A 26,449-nucleotide genomic window follows, 5' to 3' on the forward strand; every position below is an offset into this window, starting at 1 on the left:
ATGATTTTTGATGATCGTTCCTAAGCACGAAATCATCGCTTCAAGACTAAAGAACGCAGGGCAGCAGTTATGCATTTCTGAGCAGTAAAAGGGTGGTTTGTCTGTTTTTCGGATATATGTTTTCATTTTGGAAGTTAAAAATATCCTGGTACTTCGCTTCTTAAAGTCAGTTTGTTGTTTTCAGGCTGGGAAATATGAGGTTTTGTCTTCACAAACTGTGTTTCATCTGGAAACATTAGTATCATGAAAGCATTCATTACTCTGAGGAGGTATTTTTAAACAATGGTGCTGTGTTCTTGATTTGATCAAAATTGTTTTTGATTATTTAATGGAGAAATAATGTGGCATTAACGGTGATATACTTATGACATGTAAGGTTTTCTTTTTTCCATTCTGCTGAACTAAATTAGCTCTAATTCTTGCTGAAGCATTAGCCATCCAGTGTCAGACCGTCCTGTCAGCTTGGGTCAAAAACGAAGTGTTTTTTATTTATTTTTTTTTGCCACTTGTCTCTTTTTGTGCTTGTCCTCATCATTTTCTTTTAAATTGAATTTGCTTTTAAGTTAATAAGAAACCTGACAAGCTAATGACCCTCTTTTAATAGAACCCTATTTCCTGCTGTTCGTAGTGAATTACAGTTGTAGACCTGCATCCTTTTAGATTTACCAGTAGGAAAGGTTATGAGTAACTGGTGTCACTTTACCCTTCATGTCCCTCCTGAATGAGCTGTAAATAAAGAGCTGGCAGAGAAGATGAGCTTCAGTGAGGGGTAGCACATTACATATCATGAGGGTTGTCAATCAACTAAAATTGTAATTGAATTAATTGCACATGCTTGTTAATTACATGATTTAAATATTTTATGATAAAATCTCATGCTACTGTATAGGGATGGGTCACGATTGAATATTCGGTAAGTTGGCTTAACCTGCAGAGTGCTGCTCCGTATGTATGTGTGATCGTGAATCTTGCGAGGTAGTGATGCACGGGTCGGGTTGGGCCAGAAAAGAATTGTCCCTTTATCTGTGGGGTGGGTTGGGCCAGGTCATAAAAACAAAATAAATTTAAATCCGTGTATGTTGTGTGCAATTATCATATAGCCTATATTACATATTTGGAATATCTATTTTTATGGTGTTATTTTACTGACAAATTTCAAGTGCACATTATTGTAGCATGAAAACAGTGAGCGAAAATCTCTCCGCTCGCGCGTGAATTTTCTTTGCTCTTGCAATTTATTTATTCATTTATTTGTATTTTGGTTTTTGTAATATGTTTGTTTCCATCAACCTTCCAGGGATTGTAGATGAAAATTAGTCTGAATGACTAAATCTGGCACATTTACATAGTAGAATTATTTACTCATGTTAATTAATTTGTTTTGTCCCTTTAAAAACAAAAACAAATGTATAGCTAACATAAAGTGGATTTTCATGGGGGAGGGGGGGGGGACTGAACTGAAAACAACACTGGATTTAAAAATAAATAAATAAAACTGTATATATATATATATATATATATATATATATATATATTTTTTTTTTTTTTTTTTTTTTTTTCTATTTTATGTTTTGTAAATTAGTGTGTATTTGTGTATATAAACAAATAGAAGCCATTTATTACCAACAATGATGCCAACAATTCAGATAAGCTAAGTAAAACAAACATCTTCCTCTTTTACATTCTTAGTTCAGTTACATGTAAGGGAGTATATGCTGATGGCAGCACGTCAAACCAAAGACACTTTTAGACGCGGTCAGCTGCCAGTGTAAAATCATTACTCATGCTCTAAAGAACTCCTGCGTGTTAGTGATCATTAGTGAGAGGACTCTGGCTTCTTGTGTTGCTTGGTTCATGTTCTGTATTTTCCTCACCTCATTGATTTTTCCTCGAACAGCTTGTCCAGTTAGTCTGCCTCTCTCCTTTCCCAAGAGTTCCCTGGGATGCTGAAATCTCTACAATGTGCTGTAGCCTGTTTGTGGCTGTGTGGGAGCGAATGTGTGCTCATTCCGCTCCAGTTTGTATGTGTGAGGAGCTGCTGCCAGGGAGATGATATTTTTCTTGTCCTCTCCAGCAGTTGGCTTGCATTGATTAACTCTGTTGCTCTGCATAGCTGCACTCCTCATGGACTGAAATGATTGGGGAAAAGTCCAACTCTATTGCCAGGAGCAAAGGAGCTCTTTGATTCGGCTCCAGAAGCTCTGATCGTGCAGGTTTAATGAAAGGACCTTAGAAAATAACTTCATTTCAGCAGCTGAACATTGTTGGACTTACAAAGAAACACCTTTAGGAGTTATTTCATTACATTTAAATGGAGAAGTTCACACACACACACACACACACACACACATATATATATATATATATATATATATATATATATATATATATATATATATATATATATATATATATATACATACATATACATACATACATATTCTTTTTTAAATCATTTAAATGTTTACTTTTTAACATAATATTTTAATATAATATTTTTTCTTGTTAATTTTTCTGAAATTCATGTGTATTATTTAGTCTAACTTGATTTGTTATGCTGGTAATGAATGATGAAATATTTAATATTAATGCTAGTAATATGCAACTACTGGGTGGTCTCAGACTTTTTGACTCCGCTGTATAGGTCAAGGTCTTGGTGCAAAAACGATTTTTCTTTCGTGGTGCTGTCAGTCTTTAAATTGAATTTTATTGATCCTGCAGCTATATTTTCTGGACAAATGCATAGATATAATCATGAGCAGAAAGAAGTCATCTCTTCTCTTCATTGCTCCAAGGTCACACTTTCTTTTAAACTTGTTAATGCTGCTTCTACAGCTAACAAAGTCAGTGTATTGAGGTCATATGTTGAGGATCCGTGATTAAAAACCACCACACGTTTGCTTGACGGTGAACATTCCATACAGCTGTCATTCCAGGAACTAAGTGTTATACTTTCATCAATGAGTCTATTTACATGCGCACATTGCAAAGCAAAATATTCTCATATTATCTCAAGAAAATGGTGTTTACCGTAAATTGGAATCATTAGGTTTATATGTTTTACATCAAAATGTACAATGGTATGTGCTTACTGCTTATTGTGGCCCATAGCCAATGAAGAAACATTTGCATTGAAAGTATTTTACACATTGTTGGGCTTTTCAGGCATAATCCATGTAAGATTGTACATTTTATCATACTCAGTATTCCTTACCTGAATCTTGTGTGTAAGCGTTTGAGCTGATACTGTTATCAGGTCTGACAGGAAGGTTTATTTATATGAATTAATTTTTTTCAACCCAGGTTTAATAACTTCCTTCCTCTACTTTTGCCTGCATCTTTGTTCAGTGTGAAGATATTACACTTCGGAGGCTAGATATATCTGTTGAGGCACTGGATTGTCATGTGACAATTTTGAGGTGTTAGTTGCTCACACACCAGCCGTTTCTTCCACTTCATTTATTTCCTGATGTGTGGTTTGGATGCACTTTCCCCCATGGGGTTCAGGAAGGTTCCCATCAGCGATAGGCATTTCATAAAATCCTTCATGTTATGAGTAAGGAAAAGGGTAAAGGCGGCCTATAGCTCTGTGGATTTAGCCTCTGAGAAAAATCAGCCTTCTGCATGTTCTATAGCTGAAGTCGTGATCTGTACAACTAAAGCCAGATGAGATTTGTGAGCATATGTACTGAAGCATGATGCAAATATAGTTCTTAAAGTAAACATGAGTATACTGTAAAATCTAAAATGGGTTTGCTTTTACTATGGGAGTTATAGTTATTTTCTTCTCTGCTGTGCAACTAAGATGACATGAAGCCTGCACAGACACAACTCTTGAGTGATGACTGTGTCTCTCTGGGGTTTAAGCATGTACTGTTGTATAAAAATACTCTTCCCTTATATAAAAGCTCTCTTTTCTGAGCGCCAAGCATCCGTTTGCTGGCTGCGCTGAGCATCCGCTGAAAAAGCTCATCAATCACTGGTGCTGAGGTCTTCTTTGAATCTTTCTTTAACAGTCCCAATACTTGTGGCATGTTTTATTTACGCATTTTCCACCAATTGGGTGCCAAAGGAACTATTTTGGTCTGTCTCATCTTAACCTCACAATGTTCCTGGATGAAGAATTGTGCCAGCCTCTGAAACAAACTGAGAGGAACTGTTAACGTAATATGTCACAGGGAGGGATAATATTTGCAATTAAGTTTTCAGAACATGGTGACGCAAAAACAATTTAGATGATGAACGTCCCACTCCTTCACTGCACAGCACAACTGCACAACTTTAGGCACTCTCTTTTCCCGGTTTAGAATTTCTGTGTGTGAATATGCTTAGATTTCTGTCACCCTGTGCCCTTTTGTTTCATTTTTGTTTTGATTTCTGGTGTTTTCTTTTGTTTTTGTCTTTGTTTAGCCTTGCTTTGTTGTTTGCTTTGAATTGTTTCATGTTCGTTTGGTATGGTTTTGTTTCATGTGTGATTTGTTTTGTTTAGTGTTGTTTATGTGTTTTGTTTCTTTTTTTATTATTCTATTTTATTATTTATTTAGTCTTTTATTTAATGTTGTGTGTTTTGTTTTTGGCAAAGTTTTGGCTTTGGCAGACCAGCAGCATTTTAGTGTGAAGGGTTTAGTTGTCTTTGGCAGGAAAATGCAGACAGGTGGAGTGTTTCTTCAGAGCATTTGGCTTTTTGCTCGGGAAGTTCATGTGTAAATGTTTGTTTGTTTTCTCTAGAGATGACTTGCGGTGAGAGTGCTGAGGTGGAACTGTTTGTATAATCTGCACATCAATGACACAATGATTATGTTGTGTCACTAAGAGCCTGCTGGAGTATCAGTCCTGAATAAATTCCACCTGAAGGGCTTTTGTATTTAGTCACTCTCAGTCACACTGTGCGAATATAGACATTAAGATCAGTCGCCCACATTCGCACTCCTAATACACTCATCTCTCGCTGCGCTCATCTCTGCAGGTCATTTCATCATTCTCATCATAAGTATCCTTTTCTTTACATTAGAGCGGATGCATAATGGCCAAAATAATGAAAAGCAGCACTATGAATTCACAATGAACTGACGCAGAAGTTTTTTGAGGTTTCTGTTTCAATTTAGTTTAGTGCAGGTTACATAATGGGTACAGTTCTGTCAGGATAGATGATGCACATCTTTGTGGTAAATTTGGATGATTCTGATAGGTGCCCTCTTTGATTAAACTCACTTTGCTATGTCAGGATGAACACTTCCCCTGATGATGAGCGACAGCTGCTTTGTTGCAGGAAGAGCTTGTTATCAGTCTGAATACTGTAGGACAGGAGTGGCAAACTCATTATAGTTAGAGAATCAAGACACCTTATGTTGGCCAAATTGTGTGTATATATATATATTTATAGAGAGAGAGAGAGAGAGAGAGAGAGAGAGAGAGAATTATACTGGGTTTAACAGTTATTGGGTACATTCAAAGAATAAAAATATTAAATGAACTTAAATTTTAATCCATAATTTTCAGTATAGAATTTGATTGAAAACCATTTTATCTCAGTGTCAATCAAACAACAAATCTGACAGAGAAACTACAGTCGTCTTTTGACTGGATAGCATTAATACTGAACATAGTTAGGCTGCTTTTGTGTCTGACATTCATTGGGGTTGCAAACAATTGTGAAATTTACTTGGGATGTTTTATTATTGGTGCCTGGTTCCATGTGCTCCTTATGGACATGAGCCACGTGAGCTTCAAAGTTGGAGCCACTTTTTATGTATTAGTATTAGTTTAATGCTCTTGTTGAAATTGTCTGTATTTCATCATTTTAGTACATTTTTTGGAGTCAGTTTTTATAAGAACATAAGATTCTGGTTGATTCATGATGAAATCGTGCACCAAACTGTATCAGACTAACCTCATCTCCTATCATGATTGCATGTAATGAGTATACTGGAGTATTAGATTTTTTTAAAAATGCTGTGAATCCTGTGTTTGTAGATGATTCCAGCGCAGACGGCTCAGACGAATCCACTGTGGGCCGCAGTTATGTGAAGAAGAAGCTGGAACATGGCTTATCGCGGATCTGGCAGGTAGGGAGTGCACTCATTTACTTGTTTCTTTCTCTGTTTGTTCTTTGTTCCTCCATTAGCTTCATGACTCACCTTCCTGCATCTTGTCCTCCTCTGTCTGCACCCAGGACGTCCAATTGAAAGTGAAAGCCTATTTGCTGGGAACAGACGTGTCCAACTTCAAGTACGACGACTTCATTGTGGTTCTGGATGTTATCAGCAGGTAGGGACCCACTTCCTCATTAGTGCTAATTGGATTGGCCTGCGGGGACCAACTTCACCGTTTCCCTCACCATCCCTTCTGCCTCATGAGAAACCCCCCTAAAGAGAAAATGGGGCCAGGGGGCATCAATGAAACCGCTTGTTCCTCAACAAGAGTGGTGGTGCGGTCATCCCTATTAACAGGGCTCAATTAAAAGGCCATTTTGTGTGTGAAACCACTGCCCTCTGTATTTATTCTGCCTTGGGGTCACTGACTTGTGTGAATAGAGGCACCATTTTCTGCCCTCGCTGAGACATGTAATGTAAAGTAACTCTTTGGGGTTAATTAGAAGAGTGAACTGCTTTCTACTTCATTATTTTTTTCTTGTCTGTTTTTGTTTTTCTTTGCTGGTTGACAGGTTAATGCAGGTGGGAGAGGAATTCTGCGGCAGTAAGTCTGAGGTGTTGCAGGAGTCCATTAAGAGACAGAGCGTAAACTACTTTAAGAACTATCACAGGTAAGATAAACAGCCCATTGCCAAACTAAACTCATTGTAGGAAGGATTCACTAAAAATAAATAGAGTGCTGCAATGATTTTGTAGGGTTATTGCAGGCAGTAAACTCTGTGACCAACACAAGGTTCGAATTCTTACACGTTTTGTTCATCAACATTATATTCATGAAATGAACACAACTTTTTACAATTATTTTTGAAGCCTAAATACAATTGCCAGAAGGAAACAGCTAAAGGTTGGCTATAAACAATCTACATCACAGTCGCATGATAATAAATGTCATCACCATCTAGCTTCTCTCTTTCAGTATTTGTTTAAAATCTACAATTTGGAAATTTTTATTTTGCAAAAGTTGAGTTAGCATGAAAGCTTCATCCATGTCTAGTGTCTGCTCTATTTGTCCCCAAACGTTATGACCGATAACAAATATTTTTGAACTCTTTTACACCAAAGCTGGGCTATCTTCTACCCTCTCACTCACAAGCATTAGCCGTCTACTGTTTATGCAGTCTCTCTGCTATTTTGTTGTTGTTGTTCTGTCAATTTAGTTTCATTTTCTACTGTGAAACAATGGCCGAGGCCGTAAAAAAAAAAAAAAAAAAAAAAAAGGTATTCATTCCTGCAGCACTGTGTTGTGGCCAATGATAGTCTTCTTTATTTGTTCATGCTATTTTAGTGCTGATATCTGGAGAGAGGAAAAAAATCTGGATTTTTTTCAATGTCCCAAACATTGAACACCTACCTGTAACTCAAAATGTAGAATTGCACTAGCAAGGCCATGGGATCAGTTCCCAGAAAATGCAAGAAATTATGTAGATATAAATACAATTACTACATTACAGCTTTTTATGATAGATGTAAACCATCACATTAGGACAAACAGAATATGGTTAAATGTGGAGGTCATCCATATCTCAGTATTGTGTATTATCTACAATTCTGGGTTGTAAAAAGAAAAGTGTGCGTGTGTGTGTATGTATGTATGTATATATATATATGTTTAAGTAACGGTCACATACTGAAATCTGAAAATGTATTCTGATCTCTACATTGAGACTTGTATGATAAGAGGATAGCCAGCTGGGTTTTGTTCACACTGCTGGCGAATTGGATTTAATTTTCAAATGTGGTCCACAGGACTAATTCTTCATATTGTCATTGTGCAAGTATTGAAATCTGATTTTGTGGTCTATATTCAGTGCATCTGCATCAGTTGCTTTAGTAATGATATATTTCAACCCAATGCCAAGAAACAACTACTGTGAGTAGCTGTCATTGAGAGGTCGAAAAACTGGTCAGTTTGCTTCAGTTTGCTCCTGTCTTTCACAACTTGTCCAAAACTACTGACTCATTCACTATATATTGAATCCTGTGTAATTCACTAGGTTCAAGTATTGTGGACTTAGTTTGCGTAATTTTCTTAATCAGGAACGAAAACTTGAAATGCATTGCAAAATAATTAGTGGTTTGGAAACATCTGAGCTAATGTGCTTTTTGGCGATCACGCTAGTAAACAACTATAGTGATTTGAGTCAGTTACACCAAACAATCAAATGTTGCTGTCCGTCTGAACAAAGCCAAAATATCCATCCCTGCTGCTGTAGTCAGCATTACAAAGACCTTTTCTGCTTGATGAGATGGAGGACGTTGAAAGAGGGCATCTTACCATTATTTCTGAATATTCAAGCAGTTGGATAGCATCCATAAAGCGATTATCTGTCCGTCCTCTGAATGCTTAATCTCTGCTGTGTCACTGCGTCGCTATTAACACATTGTGCCATTACAATATATATTGTGCCCTCTGGCTTAGAGGACAAATCGGATTTGTTTTTCAATCTAGTGCTGTAAATTTGAAGCATTTAAAAATATCATGTATTGAAGACATGACTAGATATGATATTTGAAATGTCAAACTTCATTTGATCTAGAGGGCTCATCCCAACTTATTATCATGTGAACTGCCAATATGTTCTTTAGAGATTAATGGTGGACTTTTGTAGTGTCCCACTTTGTGCTAACCTAGCATTCAACATGAATTATAGTTTTTGATGTTGACATTTTGTACAAGGCTGCTGGCATTGACCTTGTCTGGCAGTGGGCCACTTTGACACTCATCGTAGCATGACTTGCTCTAACCTTCTTCACTGATCGACTCTTTTCTTGAACCGTTTTTTTGCCAGCCCATTTCACTTTCAATGAGTTGAATGGCAAAGGGTCTTCAGTTGACAAAAGCCAACCTCTTGTCATTTCTCCTTGAACCCCTGCAGAACTCGTCTGGAGGAATTGCGAATGTTTCTTGAAAATGAAACATGGGAGCTGTGCCCTGTGAAGTCCAACTTCAGTATCGCCCAACTTCACGTAAGTCCTAATACCACATATAAGACCTTGAAATGCAGCAGTGTGATTTTTATTCATGACCGGGAGTCTTTTGGGATTTCACGTTTGCATATAAAGATGAGGCGGAGAGGTTTTTTTCTTTGTTTGCTTCGCAGTGACAATCAACACATGGCTACAAGCCAAATGCATATGAATATGCTTTCTTATATAACAAGCACTGTTTTTAGACACATTCTCTCATGTTTAGTGGGTCAAAAAGTGTTCTTTTTGTGAGCCACGCAGGAAATTAGACCAAATAGAAGGCGTTGTTGTAGATAATCTTCCTTCAGGTTGCCCGTCTTGCCGTAATGGAAGGATTTTATATGCATTTTAAATCTCTGGCAAGACTTGACAACTTGATAAATGAGCGTAAGCATCATCACTGATTGTATTCCAACATTAGCTGTTTTCTCTTCTAGTCAGGGTGTCATCCGTCTCAAAACAAATTACATCCTGGTAGGCAAGTATATTCACCCGAGAGTATCCATCAAATAAACCGAAATTAATCTCTTTCAATTATTATATGCTAAAAAGGGTCTTTTGCTCGATAAAGTGTTCTCTGTTAGACCTTTTTATGCTGTTTTGTGCAGAATATACAGGTATTTTCACACACAAAAAAAGTACCATTAGATTTGTGTGGTAGAGAAAGCTGGCGTTGAAAAGCACATTGGTGAATGGCATAATCAATGGTGCTCTTTAATGAGCCTCATTTGCATAATGACTTCTTGCTGGAGTTATAATGTGCAAAGCGGTTTAACTGTGAGAAGCTTTAGGTCACTTAGAGCTCCTGCTCAAAGCTTTTGCACTCTCACCCTTGCAGTTTAATTGTTCATTTAAAAAAATATATATAATTATTACAATTTTGCAGTATGAGCTTCTTTTTAAGTACATTTTCAAACCTCAATGCACCCGTAAAAAGTAAGGTTTGAAATACCTGACGAATATTTAACTTTGTGCTGTGTGCTTTCCACTCAATAATAAAATAACAAAACAAAATTGACAGGGGTGAGAAAGTAGCAGTTAAGGAAGCATCTGATCATAATGAGGTGGGTATGTTTGTACCAGCATTTATTTATGTAGCACTTTATAGCACATGTAAAAACAGAGTCAATGCCTAGCCTACTTTTTTATCTTTTTGATCTGTATGATGTGAAATCTGATATATTTGTTTCATTTTCCCCTCTTTTTCAGGAGTTTAGGTTCATGGGTCAGTGTCGTTCTCCTTCGGTGTCTCCCAGCAGGCAGCCGGAATCCACAGAGCCGGTGGAGCTTTGTCTGTTTGAGCAGTTCCTGCAGGGTGGAAATCCTTTTGAGATGCAGATCGACAATAAGGAAGAGGAGACAGAGGATGTCCTGGCTTCTAATGGGGTATATGAAAGTGAAAAAAAAAAGAAGTGAAAGTGACATGACAGAATTCAAGCATCCAAAGTGCACACACACAGCACTGAACACTCACACACACACACACACACACACACTGTGAACACACACCTGGAGCAGTGGGCAGGCATTTATGCTGCGGCACCTAGGGAGCAGTTGGAGGTTCGGTGCCTTACTCAAGGGCACCTCAGTCGTGGTATTGCCGGCACGAGACTCGAACCCACATCCTTAGGGTTAGGAGTCAAACTCTCTAATCACTAGGCCATGACTTCCCCCTAAATATAGTAATTTAAGAAACATTAAGGGTATTCAGAGCAACATATACGTTCTAGCAATAATTAAAAAGTCAGATTACAGTAAATGCCAACTGTATGTGGTGAAACAAAAGGTGTTTGATTTTTTTTTTTTTTTTTTTTTTTTCACATAATCCGTTTTTAATCTTATTGAAAGTATTCATCCAGTTTTTGCTTGAACAAAATTTCAGTGCGTGTCTTGGTCTAGAAATTACTGTAGTATATCCATATACATCTAAATCCTTGATTGCTCTATATTTCAGTATTTTCCTAGAATATTCTACACAGTTCAACAATATTTATGCTAAAATATTTGCCATCAGGCTTGGGCAAACATGCATTTTTAAAGGGTTTGCAGTTACATTTATATTCATATTAGATGCTTGCCAAACCGACTGCTTAAAAGGAATGAGTGAAAATTTGTTGTGTAAATATTTTGTAATGTTAAGTGGCTCATTGTTCCTGTAACTGTTGGCCGAGGCCATTACTTCTAAAGTATGTGGAGAAAATACTCATCATTATTAAAGCTCTGATGTGCCTGGCGTCTCTGATTATGCTCCTGTAATAAAAAACAAACACTCTGTGTTTATGACTGAGAATGTGAGCCCTTGGTGCAAGTGCTTTTGCCCTGAGAGAGAACAAAGTGTTTTACATAGTGTTAAACCCCCTGTTTTAAATATTCCATAGTGTTTTGTTAGTAACTAGATACAAAGTGATGCATCCATCAGCTTTACATTCTCTCATTTTCTTTGCTGACTGGAGGGGTTGTTAATGGTTACATTTATCTATGTTGAATCTGCAGCATTTTTTGACACTGGTGCATTAAAGGCCTTTTTTGTTTCAAGGCCAGCTCTGAAGCTCAGAGAATTAAGGCTGAATCACTGGGCTATTTTTATGATATGCTTTGTTTTTACACATCAGTTATCTATTCTTTCCTCTGGTTTGCTGATCTGTTTTGAGTTAAATATAGTTGCCAGATTGTTTATAGTTAAATATTATAATTTAAATTCACCTTTTTTCTATTTGTATATATTTTAAAAATGTCATCTATTTTTGTGATGGCAAAGCTAAATTTTCAGCAGCCACTTCTTTAAAGATCAATGTAATTAGGTGATTTGCTGCTTTGCAAAACGTTTGAACGGTAGTGTTTGTATATTTTTTGTCAATTTTTGGCTTTTATGACTCTGGTTTGCTTATGATTCTGGTTTGCTGTTCTTTTTGTTCTCTCGGCAGTATGAGTCAGATGAGCTGGAGAAGAACGTGTATCAGGACTATGACAGTGACAGTGATGTACCTGAGGAGCTGAAACAAGACTATGTAGATGAACAGACAGGAGACGCTCCAGTGAAGAGGTCAGTACCGAGTCATCATCTAGATGCTCACGTCACACACTACCACCTCTAGGTTCTGAATAGTAATTTACCACCGTATGGTATGCTATGTGGACATTTAGTTTATGCATATGCATGGTTTGAATGGTGACCTGTCTTTTTTCATAAATTAGTGTGCTGTAGATTCAGGTCATTTATAATTCAGTTCATTAAACCAAGACAAGGTCAGGAGGCAGCAAACTTCTCATTTATGGACTCATGTTTCCTTTAAGGCAGCAGAAATAGTTTAAATTCACACTGTGTACAGTGAACACACAAGCTATCATTAGCCCCTTATCAGCAAGAAAGGCTTTAATTATTTTATTAGGAATGAGCCTTTAAAGTCCACAAGGCTCCCTTTTAGAGCCATTCAGAGCTTTGATGTTAAACAGGTTTTTTTTTTGGCTCTTTGCTTGGTCTCCATGTCTAAGTGTGATAGAAATATCATAAATCAAGGGAATGATTAGGGATGTGATTAGACAGTGAACCCTGATGAATATTTAATACTTATTTGTTCCTCACAAAGATGACTGACAGTTATCCCTGCTGTATATCAGCCAGCACATTCCATGTTGTGACACTTCATAGTTACAGACTGCGGCATTTTGTTGGCTCTAATGTTTTATATAATTAAAATGACAGATTTTCTTAAATGCAATATTTTCACTCTTGCTCAAGTTCTGTGACTTCAGTGCTTGTTTAGAGCACATCTGGACAATTCTGGGATCAAGCCATATTCGATACAGAATTCCGACAGAATTTGTTTTAATGTTCATTACCAGAGAAGTAATTTCGACTTTCTCTACATTTTCTTTGAAAAAGCAAAAATGTTCATGTCAATTTCATGGCTATGAAGTAACAAAATTGGATATAACTTTACATAGAAATGGTTGGCAAATAAATAAGTTAATGCACATACTGAAAATATGGTCTATTATAAAGATCATCCATTTGTTTTGTAAAACCCAGAATGCTCGCTTCAGTTAAATTCGAACCCAAGTTAATGAAGGAAGTGTGTGAATGAGACTCTTCCGTTTATAAAGGTCATCGAACTATAATGCTCCTAATAATCCTGGATCTGCATCTCCCTGCTCTGTCCTCCTTTAATTAGTGTGTCCAGGGAGACACTTCGCAGCCGGAAGAGGTCCGACTACAATCTGAACCGAGCCAATGCCCCCATTCTTACCAACACCACCCTCAACGTGATTCGCCTGGTTGGTAAGTAATTGACCTTTGAGCTTGTACCCGTGCAAGACTGATGGTGCATGATAAAGCTGACCCTAGGCAGAAGACCACAGTTTGCCCTCTAATTAAGAGCCTAATAGCTCAGTTACTAAGAAAGAGGTGCATCTTAGAGCCAGCTGTGTTCTGTTTCAGCTTCCGGTCATTAGCTCTATTCTGAGCATGTGCCTGCTCATCTCTTCAGGTTCATTTGAATGCATGTTTGACGTGTTAAACGAGATAAAGGCTATGATGCTACTCAACTTTAAATGTACAGTTAAAGTTAAACAAAATCTTACTGCAAAAAGATGCTGGCAAAATTCTGTCATCGTTTACTCACCTCCATGTGCTTTAAATCCTGTAAGACCTATTTTAATAAGATATGAAAAAGATAAGATAAGATATTTAAAAAAAAAAAAAAAAGGTTTTGTCCACATTGTGAAAGTCAGTGATGTCCAAAACAACATTGGGTGCTATTTGTAGTATTTTAGTTTTTCAAAAATATTTATTTTAAATACAGCTCAAGGGATTTGGTATGGGACATTAGCCAAAGTATTGCATTTCAGTTATGTACATCTACAAGATTCATATTTCCCTTTGCTTATACTGTGGTTTTGTATTCTGTATGTGAACCTCATTTGTTTGACTTTCATATATATTTTTTTACATTTTTTTCTGATTGATTTTGCTTTTATAGGAAAATATATGCAGATGATGAACATTCTGAAGCCCATTGCCTTTGATGTCATCCACTGTGTGTCTCAGCTCTTTGATTATTACCTGTATGCCGTCTACACCTTCTTTGGCCGGAATGACATGGTATGCATTTCAAAGCATTTTTGTTCTCCTCCATGTTCAGTGTTAATACTTAAACTTATGCAATATTTATTATACACAACTGGATCCTTGCTGTGCTGTGTTGTATATTTTGTCTGGATAGTACATGTTCATTAAGAAAAGCCTCCCAGTAAACTCAGTTTTCCCTCTACCGTCTGCAAGCCTTATGGGCACTGTTTTATAATTACTTGCATGATCATGTGAGCAAGTGTTTAGGTGTAGAGTTTGCCTCAGGAGGCTGGACTCTGAACATCAGAGAAGGATATACAAGTCTAAAATTATCAGTTGCTAATTTTATCCATTCCTAAAAAATTAGGTTTGTAGTGGTAATTTACTGTAACTTGACATTTAGCTTGCATACACAAATGGATAGATGTGCTTCAATGATCCTTGAGAGTTTTGGATAAAAAAAAATTGTCCCTGCAGAAGTTCATGTCTAGAATTGAGTGATTTCAATGCAGACCTCTTTACAGGCGTGTGTCCTTATGCCATAGTTCTCGAAAATTTAACAAGTACAGCTTTAGGCTAGATGAATCGGTTTCGAGAGCCGGGCCTTTCTAAATAACATTAGACAGCAGCTCAATGATCCTCATAATTGTCACTCTTTGAGACTCAATAAGCCATATCTGAAGAGTCTTCAGTGCCTTTGCCACAACAGCAATATCCTACAATATAATGCACTTTAGCAGCTCCTTTGAAAGCTGCTTGATTCTTGCTTCCCAGAGCTCTGGTTATTTTCTGTGCACTGTCCCAAATGACCTTACAACTTAAGCCACCTCATCTGCCCAAACGTTACTGGAATAATAAAGCTGACATGGAGTTGCCTTGTTTGCTTTCATTTCCCACAAGTCTGACTCAGGCCATTGCAGGTCAACTGGAAAAGACCCCCACTAGTTGCAATTCAGCAGTTTCAGCTCCCTAAGACTCTAGTACCTTCCTTTTCTTCCATACAGTAATAGTCTTCAAGACCTTGAATTGGCGATGTGATTTCTACCATTTGCCCTCTAAAACCATCTTTGCACTTAAGGTTTGAGCCTTAACCCCTATTCTTCAGACTTTTGTGAGGTAAAGCCACTTTTCAGTAACATCATCTGCTGCTCAAATGGGTCATGCCTCTACCTCTGCAAACTGACAATGTGACTTTCCTTCCCAGGAAGGTTGAGATGTTCAGGACTGCCATTGCTGCTTCATAAAGTCATGGGCCTTTCGAATACTATTGCAAGTGTAAATGAGTTCCGGAGTGCAGAGGGAGTGACACTGAAGGGGCATTGAATTGTCTCACTGTTTTCCACCTATGTAAGCTGGGAGAATCTGTTGAGGAAGGCAAGCTTGTTAAACTGCAGTGGAGGTCATAATAAAGCTGTTGGTTGGGGCTTTGGTTTGGAAGTGGCAGCCCAAGGGCACCAGACAAGAACTTCCTGCTGTTCTTGGACTTCCCAGCCATGCAACCACAATGATATTGAAAGAAGTGAGATTTTCAGACCTCTACTGCCTTGCAAAATGTCCTCAACACCTGCATTTTCCACCTTGTTTCACAGCTGCCCTTACTTACTTACCTCAAAAAGGTGCTTGTTCTTGATAGTCTTCAAGAAGCCAATACCTTTTTCTCTGGAAAGAAGAATCTGAGCAGTTGGATCCTTAGTGTGCCAGTAACATTATTCAGTTCCATTGTTTTGTTGTTAATGTACTAACATTCTTATGAGAACTATACAACAAGACTCAAACCTGTCAATAATACCAGCCTGTCAGTCTAGGCTTCGATTGACATGACCAACGATGTACTGTTTTCTAAATGGAGTCTATGGCCGTCATCAGCTGTAAAAAAGTGTTTCTGTCATGGGATTTGACAGTAGTCTTTAATCCTACCACACAAGCCAGGTGGGGTTGAAACATTTGTCTTACTAAACAAAAAGATCTCCACACTTCATCTGTTGTGCATTGATTTCTGGTCCCAGTGATGCTTTTATGGCCGAAGTCTCAGCAGCCTTCAGTGGTTTTTCTTCCCATGGTTTTTCTTTTTAATATTATCACAGAAATGTGCCATTTCCACACTGTGTGCTTTGCAAATAATTGTTTGTTTGCCGTGCTGAGCCAGTGCTAAATCAAAAGGAAATTCTTTCATGCTGGTGATTTGAGGCCAGTGCACTTGCAGAGCAGGAGTGAACTCTATTTGGGATTTGCATGTGGTTTAGCATCATTATAAGTCAGAATATTCCTTGGCAGAAATGGGCTACATACAAGGGCATTTTAAAAACTGTAGGAAATGAGGGGCCCTTGTATTGATCAGGAGAGGGTGATCTGGATTTCATGACTTGCTTTCTGAAGACCTGACTTTTAATTCCACATATTTTTGAACTTTTATATTTGAACAAGACTTTGCTGAGTTTTCACTTTTGGCTTTTTATGCCACTGCTTTTCATATGAACTAATGTGAACCAGTGAGAGATGATTCAATCTTCTCCAGCTTTCCGAGGCAACTATTTTTTGATATTTAAGTGCTGACTAGAGAAATTTTCACTTTAGCTTTGTCCTGACCAAATCCAGCAGCAAATCTGAGGGAGACCGGATACAGCTTCCACAAGATCAGTTGTCAGATGCCAGCGAGGTTGAGCGCTTTGACTTTAACCTACCCGACAGATTTGAAGGCACATTAAATAAAACAACACACCTCATCTTTCTCCCTTGCTCTCATTCTGGTTTTGCACATTCACCTCTTCTGCTGAGCGGATGGCAAGAGAAAAAGCTTGAGAGGGTTTCTGTCACTAATGGAAACTTTTCAAACTCTTAAATGAGTAAGAGTAGCTGTCAGTATCAGAGACAGCCAGTCTCGAAGAAAAGCCTATGGAGACAACAAAGTAAATATCATTACTTATAAAAAATATATATATTTACAAAGTGGCTGAAATTGATATGGTCATTTGGATTCGCTTTCACCCATGAATAACTCCAAACACACAAGACATTCAGTCTCGTATGGAGATGGATATTACGTATTGCACCATTTCGTTTAATAATGAACAACATTAGGATCTGAAAATCTGTACGCCATTGAATACAGCTGGAGTATCAACTCTGCCATGCACGTAATTTAAGATGCATTGGTCTTGGCATTCATTGCTCTTTGCCTCAAGTTAAAAACTTAGCTTAAAGGCAACAAATGAAAAGAATGGGAAACGATGTGCAAGTAGCTTATCTGAAAATGGATCACCTCCAGGATGATGAAGGCCTGAGTAGTGTTTATTAAGTGTAGCAGATCGAGTTAGTAATAGATGGGAAGATTCAACTGTCACGCTAACAGATGGGTCCTTTGGAAACTTTGCAAAAATGTTTAAGTCAGGGAAAGACTGCAGTTTTATTGTCCCCTTGGCAGAAAATAAAAGTGTTAAATTGCACAATATTGTGCTTGAACTAATGTGGTGGAAATCAGTTTTCGTTAACGACTGAATGTGTTTTTATTATTATTATTATTAATTGTGCTTAATGTTTGTTTTTTAGTAAAAATTCCCAGTAATTACCATATATTCAAAAATCCTGAGTTCATCTCCAAAAAGCAGGCTTTTTGGCTCGTTCATTACTTGCTTTGTGTTGATTTTCCTTTTTGTTTCTCAATACAAAGCACTTCCAATCTGCATCTCTGCCTTCACAAGGCTCTCAACCTGGTGTGTCCAGACAGGCGGTCCCTGTCTATTGGGTAAGACTGCTGTGTGGAGCCTGCTGGCAGTAGAAATGCCTGCCAGTGTGTGCTGTGTTTTCATCCCTTTACTCATATTTACTCATTATGTATATGACGTAGATTAGTTGTCATACTACATTTTATTTGCAAGATTTTAGAGTTTACACTGCTTTTGTCTGCCCAGCTTTAAAAGAAAATCTACAGTATGATGTACATTTTATTATATATAATAAATACTTTTATTTGATATATTCTATGTTTATAAATATGTATTATATTGCTAACAGTTTTTTTTTTCACAGTTGTTTTTGTAATGCTCGCAAAAGCATGCGAGACATTTATAATTAGTTGTAGTCACCCCAGTGTGCTCAAAAAAAAGAATCATTTAACTATTTATTGATTCTACACCTTGAACTGAATTACACAAAGTTGTTTTAAAGGGATTTAAGGATTATACTTCACTGCTTAAGTCTGTTATGATGTCCTGAACAGTATTATCCTTTGTTAATTCTACTGTAAATTCAGTGCTACTCTATAAAAGTTTTTGACTGCTGTCTAATTTAGAGATTAACTGCTCTGCACCCATGGTAAAGTTTATGTCATGTTCGCTTGGCTCCCGCTGATGTCAGAGCTATTGCATATTAATAACACGTTGGCTTGCTTGCATACATTTCTGCGTTTGTGAATACATTTCCAGTGAACATTCCCAGGAGGATTTGCCAGTCCCATTCATACTTACCCCTTTATTAAAAAACGAAATGGCAATTAATGAACATAAGTCATGAACCACACTTGTGGGAGCTGTGTGTTTCCTGGAGATGATCGGTGGTGTGTGCACACTGGAGCTTTAAAGATTGCACTTTGTGAGTGTGTGTGTGTGTACCAGTATGATTGAAAAGCAACAGAGCCTCTTTCTCACAGGGTATGTTTTGCTTTCTCCTATAGTATGAATCATCTGGGCTGGGTTTGATCAGCAGCAGACTGAGGACTACGCTCAGCCGAATGCAGGAGAGCCTAATAGACATGGTAGGTTTTTTTTTTCTAGCTCCTTTTACTCTGTCTTGTCTTTTACTATGGTTCATCTCCTCTCTTGGCCTCTCTTATGTAACCATGATAAATCTGAGTGTAAATAATGGTGTGCATTTACAGTATGTGAGTTCCCTATAGCCTCTCATCAGGTTCTCTGATTATCTTATACCCCCTCTTACTTTCAGCTATAGCATCCACAGGTGAGCTAATCACCATCAGTACACTTAGATAGCCCTGCACTCTTGTAATAAATGTCCTTTGGTTTCCATGGTTGCGCCCAATAAGGCTCAATGTACCAAAGGCCTGAATACCCACAATGCACCATATACCTCTTTCTGCTGCACAAATAAGCATTCATTATATGGGATCCATTTCCCCAGATGTCTGAATGTCAAAGAGCAAGAAAAGATACCAGTCTGCATAAAATAATGAAACATTATTCTTTTTATCCTGTCAGACTTTAAAGTTATGGTGCTCAGTGGAATCTGGGAGTATGGCTCTGTCTCCAAAACTAAATCTAAGCAACCTAGACATTGTAGAAATTGCAGCTAGAAATTGCAAATGATTAAGCTGTCTCCTAAACAGATGTCATTTTGGCTGCATTTTGAGGAAGCTATAGGTGTATTTTGTGGATAAGGCAGTCCCACATCTATTTTATGATCAGCTCAGCAAGAAATTTCCATTCAATGTAGCAAACAGAGCCAAGATAATTTTTTTTTTGTCGTCGGTTGTAGACATGTCAGGTCTACTTGACGTTATACAGGGCTTAAATTTCTCCAGCACCGTGCCGGATTTCCAGCGTGCAGCATTCCTACAAACCTACATTTAAAAAAAAAATAATAATAATTTTGTTGATTGATATCACTTTCAAGTCCGTGAATTTGCCTACCAATGTTATGAGAGGAGCAGGTTTCACTCTCAACCAAACTATTAATACTAGCCAATCAGATTGTTTTGCTCTTATAAACATGAGATGCGCATAATAGTATCCAACTGCAGAGTCGCAGCCCTGAAGAATGGAGAAGCGTGACAAAAAAACTGTCAGGCACTATGGTCAAAGATGTCCATCTAACTCATATTTACATAGAAAAGCTAATTATAAAGCAGCTTTGTAAACAGTTCAGACTCAGAGTAATCATGTCATCTCCATAAGAACAATATAATTGACAGAACATATTTACCGGGATTTTTGAAAAGGTCCTGTTCACACATGATCTATTAATAGTAACTGTAAAAGTAAAAAGGGGCTAAAACTGTTTCTCTGTATTTGCTGTGAATTTGAATTAACGTTCATCTGAAAAACAAAATAAACGTTTCTGCATGTGGCCAAATATTAAAATGTAATGGATTCAAACATTGTATAATCAAACTGTAAAGTGAAACGTCACTGTGCAGGTGTTTGTTTTAATACATGATGTACTTAAGTTGCTTATGTTCTTATTTTGTATGTATCGGTATCTTACATTATGTATTCATAACATATAACAGTGTTGTGCAATACAATCATGATTTCTTGTTTTTTATATTTTATTTGAGCCAGTTATTATTGCCTCATCTTTAGTTTATATATAAATAGTCATACTTAAGCCTGGTTTTCACTTAGGTCTGTTTGTGTTACTAAAAAATATCAGATTACTCAGTTGTCAAAGATTACTTGATTAGAAAAATTATTATTAGTTACAGCCCAAGATTAGATAAAATATTTCTAAATACAACTGCATTGTTTTACGTTTTGTAATTAAAAGACAAATATTTTGTCAGTGCAAATTTTGCTTTAACCCCTGGTTATATTTTTCCATTTTCCATTCCATTTTAGCTAGCTACTATCAGCAGTGATCATTTAATGACACTCTTGTGCAGAACAGTAGTTTTTAACAAGGTTGCTGATCAGCTACTGAGGTTTCGTGAAATAGACAGCAAGTTAGGTCTCTAAAAACACTTACTTTGCCATCTGTTTATGCTGTGTGCCTGATGGGGTTTTTTTGCCCATCAACTGTTTCACAAAAAATGAATTAAAAGATTGCATATACTCATTTATTGGGTCATCAGTGGTGAGTGGCTCTTTTAAGTTTCTGTTCCCTTGGGCTGCCAGGAGATGTCCGAGATCTGTTCCAAGACTTTTAGCACCTCTTGCATCACATATCAAGTGACTACTTCACTTTTTCCAAAGGTCCTGGAAGGGCTTCAGGTGTCTGAGAGTTGTTGGACTGAAGAGTCTTGAGGCCAGTTGTTTATTGGCTGGAGGTACAGGCAGGTTTTTAAGATTATACTAGCTTCCTGATGATCTATTATGGCTACACACTTCATATTCTTCATATACTTAAAGTAATGCTTTAAGTTTTCAGAATTTGAGTCTTTTATGTTCGGCGAGTCTGCATTCATTTGATCAAAAATATGGTAAAATCAGTTTGTGATTGTGAAATATTATTAAAATTTAAAATAACAGTTTTGTATTTTAATATTTTTTAATGTCATTTATTCCTGTGATGGCAAAGCTGGATTTTCTAATGTTTCCAAAAGCATTAGGTATTTTTATCTCCAGACTGCTGCTTGACACAATCACAACCAATCAGAACATTTCTGAACATTTGTACCTTAATCTAAAAGGGTGCCTATTAGTCATTTAAGCTATTAATATTTAGCCTTGAGGGGTTGATGAGAGTGAATTATTGTTGGTAGAATGTTAATTTTTGGTTGAAATATCAGGTCCTGGGAGATGCATGATTTTGACATGGCGTGATTTCTAGGGTTTTTCTAAATTATCAATGTCGTCTGTTTCTTAATGCTTCATATTGTTCATGTCATCTTTAATTTCACATCTCTTCTTAATAAGGTCAAAGCGCTGTGTATATAATCTCTTGTCAGCAATCAGAGACAGAGCTGGAAATTCAGATTCATAGATCAGTTAGCACCACAGATGGGGAAGATTCCTTGCCAGCTTCTATATTAAATGAGATGCTCATCTGACATAGGAGCTGAGAACTTTGAGAATTGAAATAAGACAGCACACTGTAGCAGAGAGCATTCTTTCTGCACTGGGTTTGGTGGGTATTTCCCATGGGTGTGGGATGGAGCAGAATTAAAAGCTCTTTAAACATTATCGCTTCTTTGGCAAGACCAGACACAGGAGGTGAGATTTGATCTCTTCTTTTCTCGGATAGCATGGATTAAAAAAATGTTTAGAGGGAAAAGCCTTTATCCACCCACAACGTTCACAGTGCTTTTTTTTTTTTTTTTTTGTATGACTCAATAAATTTTTGTTAGCTAAGAGTCACCTCCTGTAAATGTTTAGCCTCCCTGTTCTTTTCAACTATATGCAAAATATCTTTTATAAAGATACGCATTTTTGTATGTGTTGCCTAATTTAGTCAAATCTAGGTCGCCTTCATCAAACCCTTTTAGAAAATAGCACTCCCCGTTTAGGCACTGGCATCTTTGCTATTTTTGTCAAAGGTATGCTGTTTTCCAAATGTTTGATTCATGCCACACGCATGAACAAGGTGGGCGAGACCTCATTTAGAAACCCATTCTTGCTGCTCAGTTAATAATCTCTTTTCTGTTCATGGGATAAATCAGTGGGAATCAGTGAGCGTTGAGCGTGTCTATTCTCAAGAGGCTTGTGTCACTCAAACCCAAATGTTGTTTCTTGTCACCTCTTCTCATTTCAGTCCTTCTGTTTTACACGTCTTTCAGTGCTCAGTTCTTTCATTACTGTGACAAGCTAGTTCTGGTGATTTTCAGCAAATCTCTGTCTGTCTGTCTGTCTGTCTGTCTGTCTGTCTGTCTGCATGTCTTTCGATCGTTCTGTCTGTATTTATGTCTTTCAGTCTGTCTGTCAATCATTCTGTCTGTCTGTCTGTCAATCATTTTGTCTGTCTGTCATTCATTCTGTCTTTCAATCTGTCTGTCTTTCAATCTGTCTGTCTGTCTCTCAATCGTTCTGTCTATCTGTCTTTCAATCGTTATGTCTGTCTCTCTGTCTTGTCTTTAAACCGTTCTGTCTGTCTGTCTGTCTTTCGATCTGTCTGTCTGTCTGTCTTTCAATCGTTCTGTCTGTCTGTCTGTCTGTCTGTCATTCAATCGTTCTGTCTGTCTGTCTTTCAATCGGTCTGTCTGTCTGTCTGTCTTTCATTCATTCTGTCTTTCAATCAGTCTGTCTGTCTGTCTTTCAATCTGTCAGTCTGTCTGTCTGTCTTTCAATTGTTCTGTCTATCTGTCTTTCAATCATTATGTCTGTCTCTGTCTGTCTTTCAATTGTTCTGTCTGTCTATCTGTCTTTCAATCGTTCTGTCTATCTGTCTTTGAAGTGTCCAATGGGCAGAACTGAAGGCTTCAGTTTCAGATCTGATAGTGAGTTCTCCCTCAGGCAAGCTGCAGTTCTGTGATTAGCTCTCTCCAGCAATGCCTTCCAGTCCCTTCAGTCCGTTGTTCTGTGGAGCGCACTGTAAACACTGTATTTTAGCTTTGTTTGTGTTCTGGTGTGTGAGCATCTGTTTGTGGGTTTTACCACATCAACAAAACCCTTGTGTGGTAACTGCTTTTGGGTTCCGCAAGGGTGTATGTACCCTTTTTTTTTTCTCTCTCCAGTAAGAACATTTCACTGTTTTCTGAAGAAAGAAAGGGGTTTTACTTGATCTCCTACCATAGATCTTCCTACAAATATCAATTTCATTTTTCGTGGTCCAAATCCAGCAGTATTAGCATGCATGCAGACAAGATGATGCTACAAATCTGTTTTCTGTCAAGATTGATATGAAAAATTCTGTCTTGACTCACAATCAGAGCTATGCTAATCAGATTTCTGCAGTGTGGCATCAGTCTTTATCAGGTTAATTTTGAAATCAGATAAAAATTAGCACTTCTTTATTCTGTTGAGGATCCCTCAGGTCACAGAGGTTGTGGCCGTCTGCCATGGCTCTGTTTCATTTATCAGCTTGGTGGTTAACCTTAAGCTTGTGGTTGGATTGTGGGAGCCGGCATCACTGTGACTTGGCTCATATCACAGACTGGCTTAATGGCTGCTTCGGAGTGAAGCATCAATTATTTCTCCCCTGTGTTTATGGCAGTCCAGAAGGATATCTGCCTCCGTGATTTTCCCACAGGATTAGATCAGGAGACTAGGGTATCCTCAGTGTATGCTGTTCTGTTGTTTGTTTGTTTGTTGTCCAGTTTGTAAGATATACTATTGTAACAATAATTATTTTATTTTGTTTTACTTTGATTTGCCTTACTTTAGTTAACACTCTGTTTATGGAAGCATAATGCACAACCACTTTATTTTATTTTTCATTTTTTTATATAAAATATTTATCATTATTATTGTTATTATTTAACAAATAGAAAATATATATATATATATATATATATATATATATATATATATATATATATATATATATATATATATATAAGGGGTGTAACGGTTCACAAAATTCACGGTTCGGTTTAATACGATACACTGGTGTCATGGTTCAGTTCGGTACGTTTTAGATACAGCAAAAAGAAAAAATTGGCAGATAAATGTCCTTGATTTTTTTTAAAAGTTTTATTTATTAAATCTAACAATGTTTTTTTTACATTGAACTGATGGAGCTATTCTTTACCCATCTTCTATGGTGTTTTCTTAGCAGTATACTGTATAAAACAAAAACAGCTCCTTATTAAAAAAAAAAAAATGTTATTGTTGTAGTAGTTATGAACAAATACAAAGATGTAACTTTTTACATGGAACTCTATAACTCTTTATATTGAGTGTGTTTTCACTCAATTGTTTCTCTATAGGGCTATAAGCAGGAATTACGGTCTGGCTGAAATGGGCTCATGAAGGAATATTGTAACGGGGTTCAATTACATTAAGCATGTTCTTAAAACCTGCGTTTTCCACTACAGAGTAATGCGCTCGCTCACTTAGTACGCGCTGAAGGCTCGTTGCAAAATGGCCAATGCATTTAACAACCCAGAAATAGAAGATCCTCCAATAACCAACAGGTCTGGTGTTGGGGTGCACTTTGGATTCCCTGTAAACTATAATGGTGATGATAAAATGAATGGTAAATAGTAAGGTCTCATATCCGCGGCTATAACATAAATGTAACGTAAATGTACCAATCGCGGCAGTGATGTATTTTGCCCTGTTTGAATCCGTTGGAAATGTCTGACTAAATGCTGCGGGGATAGTTTGTTGCGTGTATGTTTCTCCTTTTTTCGTCTTTTCCCAGATACTGACACACTAAGGTGATGTCGGTGTAAATGAGTTGACATGTTTTAAGTATTCCCGCTGGTGTTTTTTTTTGTTTTTTTGTATTCCCTCTGGTGTACCCTATTGTCATGTAGCAGATGCGACCGTTGTTTTTTTTTATCCACCACTCTCTTGCCAATTCACCATTATAGTTTACAGGGAATCCAAAGTGCACCCAAACACCAGACCTGTTGGTTATTGGATAATAACATAATGCGTACCGCGTACCAAACCGAAAGTCTCGTTCCGAACGGTTCAATACGAATACGCGTATCGTTACAACCCTAATATATATATATATATATATATATATATATATGCAATGTTTTTCCAATCTTCTATTGTCCAATTTTGGTAAGCCTATGCGTTTCCTGTTCTTAGCTTCTGCTTCTTAGTCTTCTGCTGCTGTAGCCCATCTGCTTCAGGGTTCGATGTGTTTTGCATTCAGAGACGTTATTCTGCATACCTTGGTTGTAACAAGTGGTTATTTGAGTTGCCTTTTCATCATCTCTAACCAGTCTGTCCATTCTCCTCTGACATCAGCAAGGCATTTTTGCTCATTGGATATATTCTCTTTTTCTGAACATTCTCTGTAAACCCTAGAGATGGTTGTTCGTGAAAATCCCAGTAGATCAGCAGTTTTTGAAATATTCAGACCAGCCCATCTCGCACCAACAACTATTCTACGTTCAAAGTCACTTAAATCCCCTTTCTTCTCCACTCAGATGATCGGTTTGAACTTCAGTCCTCCTTCACAATATATATATATAAATAAGCATTTGAGGTTATTCCTGGAGTACCAGTCCAGAGCCAGAAGATACAACAGCTTGTGTAAAGATTCCTAAATTGACAGCAAATTGCCTGTGACTTTCCCTCAGTTGATATGTGACGTTTTCAATTTATCTCCTCAATTTCAAAGAACCACCTTTTATGAGCTCCAAAAGCTGTTGATTTGATTTCCTCCAACCCAGTGAAGCATCAGCACCTCCTCTTCAAGACCCCATCCTGTAATTTCAAGAAATACTTAAGAAATGGGCATTTAAGAGGTTCTAACACGGGGATAAGTAGACCTGCGGACTGACACAACACATGCAAATGAGGCCTCTAATTCTGTTTAACACCCTTCTAATGAGAAACGAATTTGGAAAATTAAGGGAGAAAGAAGAAATGAACAGAGAAATACATTTGACGGTAATTGCCAACTGACATTTCTGCCTCGTTTCTTACTGAAACCCTTGAGAGTGAAGAATCAAAGTAATATTGAAGCCAGT

General features: G+C 37.4%; 1 protein-coding gene across 2 annotated transcripts in view; it reads left to right on the forward strand.

Annotated features, from left to right (window-relative positions):
• Nucleotides 1-26,449, forward strand: part of LOC113062046 (syndetin-like) — a 108,238-nt gene that overhangs the window by 50,753 nt on the left and 31,036 nt on the right. The window contains exons 14-23 of one of the 2 annotated variants that reach the window (XM_026231556.1): nucleotides 5,974-6,065; nucleotides 6,173-6,267; nucleotides 6,665-6,763; nucleotides 9,029-9,119; nucleotides 10,329-10,505; nucleotides 12,044-12,162; nucleotides 13,292-13,398; nucleotides 14,099-14,220; nucleotides 17,855-17,929; nucleotides 18,857-18,937. In XM_026231556.1, the coding sequence (XP_026087341.1) occupies nucleotides 5,974-6,065; nucleotides 6,173-6,267; nucleotides 6,665-6,763; nucleotides 9,029-9,119; nucleotides 10,329-10,505; nucleotides 12,044-12,162; nucleotides 13,292-13,398; nucleotides 14,099-14,220; nucleotides 17,855-17,929; nucleotides 18,857-18,937 (1,058 nt within the window). The remainder of the gene's footprint in view (nucleotides 1-5,973; nucleotides 6,066-6,172; nucleotides 6,268-6,664; nucleotides 6,764-9,028; nucleotides 9,120-10,328; nucleotides 10,506-12,043; nucleotides 12,163-13,291; nucleotides 13,399-14,098; nucleotides 14,221-17,854; nucleotides 17,930-18,856; nucleotides 18,938-26,449) is intronic. The other variant, XM_026231557.1, reaches the window with a different exon arrangement.

Source organism: Carassius auratus, chromosome 44 (genome assembly GCF_003368295.1).
Source record: "Carassius auratus strain Wakin chromosome 44, ASM336829v1, whole genome shotgun sequence".
NCBI classification, from domain to species: Eukaryota; Metazoa; Chordata; class Actinopteri; order Cypriniformes; family Cyprinidae; genus Carassius; species Carassius auratus.